The sequence below is a fragment of the Penaeus japonicus genome, unplaced genomic scaffold (assembly GCF_977035675.1).
Source record: "Penaeus japonicus unplaced genomic scaffold, GWHDUDI00000001_assembly GWHDUDI00000018, whole genome shotgun sequence".
Taxonomy (NCBI): Eukaryota; Metazoa; Arthropoda; class Malacostraca; order Decapoda; family Penaeidae; genus Penaeus; species Penaeus japonicus.
In genome coordinates this window covers 29,249,958-29,254,957 of record NW_028234420.1, presented here as the reverse complement: position 1 = coordinate 29,254,957, position 5,000 = coordinate 29,249,958, and the positions used below count along the sequence as shown (strand labels likewise).

Here is a 5,000-nt window from a genome sequence, read left to right as displayed (position 1 = left end):
TGGTGTTTATATGAGACCCAGTTATGCCCCGGGTGCCCTCCTACCCTCCTACCACCCGTCCTCCCTACCTCCCTACCTCTTCCTCCTCCTCCTCCTCCCTACCTCCTCCTCCCCTGCCGATCTCTCCCGCTGTGCATGTCTACAGGTAATTACCACCTTCGCCTCTTCACATTATACGGCTGGAACTTGACCATCTCTACATCCTGGTCTTTTGCGGGGAGGGGGAGGGGGGGTAGATAGGGAAGGAGGAGAAGAAGGGGAGGTGGCAGGTGCCCAGGTAAGGATAAGGAGAAATAACAGGATAAGGAGGAGGTGGAGGGGGAAGAGAAAGAGGAGAAATAGAAGGATAAGGGGGATAACGATAAAGAGGAAGAGAAATAGAAGCCTAAAGAGGCAGAAAAGGAAGAGAAAGAAGAGGAAGAAGGATAAGACAAGTGAAGAGAAACGATTACGTATTCAGGGCCTCTGGAGAGACGAACAAACGCAATTACTCGGCGCCCTTTTATCATCAGCCTCCCTGTTACGTTAAGCAAAGCGTAATCATGTCTCCCCGTCTGGCAGATGAAGGTAATTGGCGTCTGAAAGGGAATAACCGGGCTTACTCGTTCCTAATGGGGCTCTACGCTAATTTGTACTTGCCTGTGATGAATGCCTCGCGCCGTGATCTAAGGACATTGCATTTCTCGAGCGCAACGCGTACTTAAGTGAGAAGCAAAACCCCGTAATCATACTGTGAAGAACCCACCGCCCTACGTCTTCGAAGTGTGTGTGATTGATCGTGAGAAATGATGATTAGAGACCTGTGGGAGAGGGGGGAGAAGAAGAGAGAGGGGGAGAAGAAGAGAGAGGGGGAGAAGAAGAGAGAGGGGAAGAGGAAGAGAGAAGGTGGGGCAGAGGAGTAGAGGAAGAGAGAGGGAGGCGAGGGGACAGAGGACGGCGAGGAAGAAAGGAGGAAGAGGAAGAAGAGAGAGGGGAAGAGAAAGAGAGAGAGAGAGAGAGAGAGAGAGAGAAGGTGGAGCAGAGGAGTAGAGGAAGAGAGAGGGAGGCGAGGGGACAGAGGACGGCGAGGAAGAAAGGAGGAAGAGGAAGAAGAGAGAGGGGAGGGAGGAGAGGGGACACGTAGCGTGAGGGATTTACTGTCGTACCCAAGAGAGGAGGAGAGACTTTGATGCACTCTCGCGCCAGAGACCGGATGCTGGGGTGCAGGTGAGGAAGGGAAGCTTGTTTGTTTGTTTGTGTCTGTACTTGTCGTCCGTTCGCTTGTTTGTTTGCTTTTTTCGTGACGGTTATTTGTTTGTGTAGGAAAGGATAGTGATATGTATCGTAAGTTATTGAAGTTATTATTAATGTGGATCTTGAACTGTGAGATTGCGTAAGATTTCCAAGTGACGTTTGAGGTGGCTTTGTGTTATATGATTTTCCTACGTTGGTTTCTCGAGTGTTACATGAGCGGAAATGTGAGTTTTGGGTATTTACACCCGCCTTTTGGGTCATCCGGAAGGGGCGTGTGTAAACAAGACCAAAACGAAAAGAAAAGTAAAGAGAGAGAAAAAAATAACACCAAAGACGATAAAGCATAAAAGAAAAGCTGACATAGGACAGGCTCGATTTTTCAACTTACCGGAAGGCACTGAGAACTGCTTTGAGTCTTCGTCTTGGGACTGTTGTGGCTCGTAGCTGCTGGAGGCGGCGCTGCTGTAGGAGGAGTCGTAGGAGGGCTCAACGTAAGGGGAGGTATAGCCAGCTGCAGGGGAGTCGTAGCTGGTGTCCAGCCGCTCGAAGCTGGTGTCGAAGCTGGTGTTGACTGTGTCGTACAGGTTGTTGTGGCTGTCGAAGGCCGCGGGGCCGTAGTTGTTGAGCGTGTTGGCCGCCGACGTGATGAAGGTGGCTTCCATGTCGAGGTCGAGTGCGGGCGTCGTGCGGGAGGGGGGTCTCAGAGGGGCCGGCGATCCCCCTGTGTTGCGGCTCATGGGTGAGGCCTGGCCGACGCTGCACGAGCTGCTGTAGCCCGACTCGCCACCGGGGGACAGCAGACCGTATTCTCCGAACGGCACGTCCAGGTAGGTCTTCGTGTATCCTACCTGCTGGGGCGTGTCGAACATCTGATAATGTGTCTGCTGCTGTGGCTGCTGGAACTGCTGGGGCTGCGGCTGCTTCTCCTGCTGCCCGCCGAAGATCTGCGGGCTGAACGCCTTGTCGACACCCGGCGTGACCAGCGAGTGAAGGTCCAAAAAGGTTGAGTCTGCACTCCAAGCCATGGCTGCTCACATGCACGCTCACTATGTCTGCAATGTCCGGCCGTGCAGGGGTGGCGGAGTCTCCAGGGAGGCGGAGGGAGCTGCGAGTGGCGCGTGCGGGTGCGTGGCGCGCGGCCGAGGTAGTGTGCGACGAGCGCTGTCGGAGCCGGGTGTGCTGCTCTGCGCTGCCTGAGTCACTCACTGGCTGACTCACTCTTACCCAGAAGTCTGCGGTGCGGTTCTTCGCTCTCACTCTCGGGCCGAGCCAGCGAGGAGAGACTCTGCTATTTTCCTGATTTCGCGCTTCTGCTCCCGGGGACACAACTAAGTGTTTTTTTACGAGATACGCTGCGAGGAGGACGCAAGAGGACCCAACTTCTCTCCAAGTGAAAGGAGTTTGATAGACCGAGCTGAACAAACAAACAAACACACGTGGATCACGAGGGTTGCTGGCGCTGATACGGGCGGGTCTCTTCGCGGTCAACACACGCACAAACAAACACAGGCGGGCTAGCACTCACTAAGCAAGCGAGTACCGGGGGCGCGTCCTTATTGGTTGACGGCGTACGTGGTTCTGAGCTATCAGGCGTCGCGCGGCTCTTTTTATAGGACCCACCGAGCCGATACTTGGTAACCCATTCCGTAATCAACGTTGCCAACACGTGGACAGGTGGCGTAGGGGGCGTACCGAGTGGGGGATCGAGATGGGGGGGGCAAAAGCTACATCATGACCCCTCCCCCCCCCACCAATCTTCGTTCCTCGATGCGTCTGTTTACTGCTGATGTCAAGAGGGAGGGAGGGCGGTGTCTGGGGAAAAGTTAGGGGTGGTAGGGGCGTCCACTGCAACCTGTTGATCTCGAGTTGAGAACACCACCTCCTCGGCTCCTTTTATGCAACATTCTGCCCTTATAGTGCAACTGCTGGTCCTTGTGAAGATACTAAGTCCATTGCTGTTGTTGGAGGTATATATATTGTTCAATGCATTATCTTTTGCAAGGTAGAGTTACATAAATTAATTAACGTATATTGAGAGATTCTTTTTACTGAAGAAGCAGATGACAACATATATATGGATGTTCTAATTGGTTAAATGAGAGAAGTATATGTTATTCAGACATTTGCATGCAATATATGAGTTCAGTTGCAGTAATCTTGAAGCTATGGATATATTGCAAGTTATTCATACTGTCAGTTGGAATCTTTTGAGAGCATTGCAAATTGCAAAGTAACAGTGACTTTCGGGTTTTATTCGATATTTAGGCCAGGGACTTGAACAGTACCCGGGAAAAGTTCAACTTGAACATATCACTGCATTCACATAGCCAAGGTCAGTCACTTGATAACCCAGTTTCAGACACAGTTCAGACTTTTCATCATTTATAAAACAAACAACTATCTTCCTTAGGTACGATAACGTAAAAATAGAAATCGTTACGTCATCCGACATGATACAGTGTTGTCAAGATAAATTCATAGGCCTAATCACTCTCTGGCGTTGTTCCTGCCTGGTGACGTGTTGGCGCCGACGTCACACAACGTAGCCCTATGACTCATCCTCGTTCTCGATTGGCCAACAGTAGAAAAATAGGGGGCGGAGCTTTCAAGATCTCGACCAATAGCCACCACCGCCGCGGAGGTGGGGAAAGCTCTCGACCAATGAGTGACGCGGTGGGCGGAGGATCCAACCGGGATTACCCAGCTTGGAAGGCGTGGGAAAATCTGGCGCACCTGAGGAAGAGAGTGTCGTGTAAGCTGCTGTTCAGGGAAGAGTTAGCGCCCTCTTCCGAAAAAGACTATTGCCGCACAGCTTCCCCTCTTAGCCTCTCTTCGAAAAAAAGACTTAGAATTAACCGGTAATTGGCACTATCCGCTTAGATTTTCCGGTGCTTTCATTAACGGACTTTCTCCCGCCTTCGTGGAAAGCGGTTTCAGAGACCATTTTTAAAAAAGGGCGCAGGTAGTAAATCCAAGGATATTATTACACATATGGAAGTAGATGTAAGAATACAGGAAATTGAGAGTAATTATAGTACCCCCTTGGGCTTGGCTTCCGAAGACCCGATGCTATATTCTAGGATATGTTTATGATCCTCTGTACGGGTTATGTTGCGTAATATTGCGTATAACCGCATAAGCATTTTATTTCTTTCTTTCTTTTCTATCTTTCATATATCTTTGTGTTTGTTTTTTCATCTGTGTCCTGTTTTTTGTGTGATTGTATTTCTCTGTATTTATTTGTTAGTCTTACCTTTTCCTGTATTTGTTTATCTGTTGATCTCTCTCTCTCTCTCTCTCTCTCTCTTTCTCTCTCTCTCTCTCTCTCTCTCTCTCTCTCTCTCTCTCTCTCTCTCTCTCTCTCTCTCTCTCTCTCTCTCTCTCTCTCTCTCTCTCTCTCTCTCTCTCTCTCTCTCTCCTTCTCTCCCTCTCTCTCTCCCTCCCTCCCTTCCTCCCTTGCCTTTTCCCTCCCCCTCCCGCTTCCCCTCCCCCTCCCTCCCTCCCTCCCTCCCTCCCTCCCTTCTCCCTCCTTCTTCCTCCTTCTCCCTCCTTTACTCTTCTTCTCCCTCTCCCTCTCCCTCTCCTTCTCCCTCTCATCTCATCTCATCTCCTTTTACTACTTCTTCTCTCACGTCACACACAAATTTGATTAAAAATAAAAAAAATAAAAAATACGCACATAGTAGCCAAAACATGTCTTATCTCTCAATCCTAGTTATATCTTCAATGACGCTTTCACGATCCTAATGAAGATACAACTACTAAAA

At 50.1% G+C, this 5,000-nt stretch overlaps 1 protein-coding gene across 1 annotated transcript in view; it reads right to left on the bottom strand.

Moving 5' to 3' along the window:
- LOC122251906 (uncharacterized) overlaps positions 1 to 2,832 on the bottom strand; it is a 6,682-nt gene extending 3,850 nt beyond the window's left edge. The window contains exon 1 of the mRNA XM_043014140.2: positions 1,622 to 2,832. Coding sequence (XP_042870074.1) covers positions 1,622 to 2,258 — 637 coding nt within the window. The 5' untranslated portion in view covers positions 2,259 to 2,832. The remainder of the gene's footprint in view (positions 1 to 1,621) is intronic.
- Between the last annotated feature and the right edge of the window lie 2,168 nt (positions 2,833 to 5,000).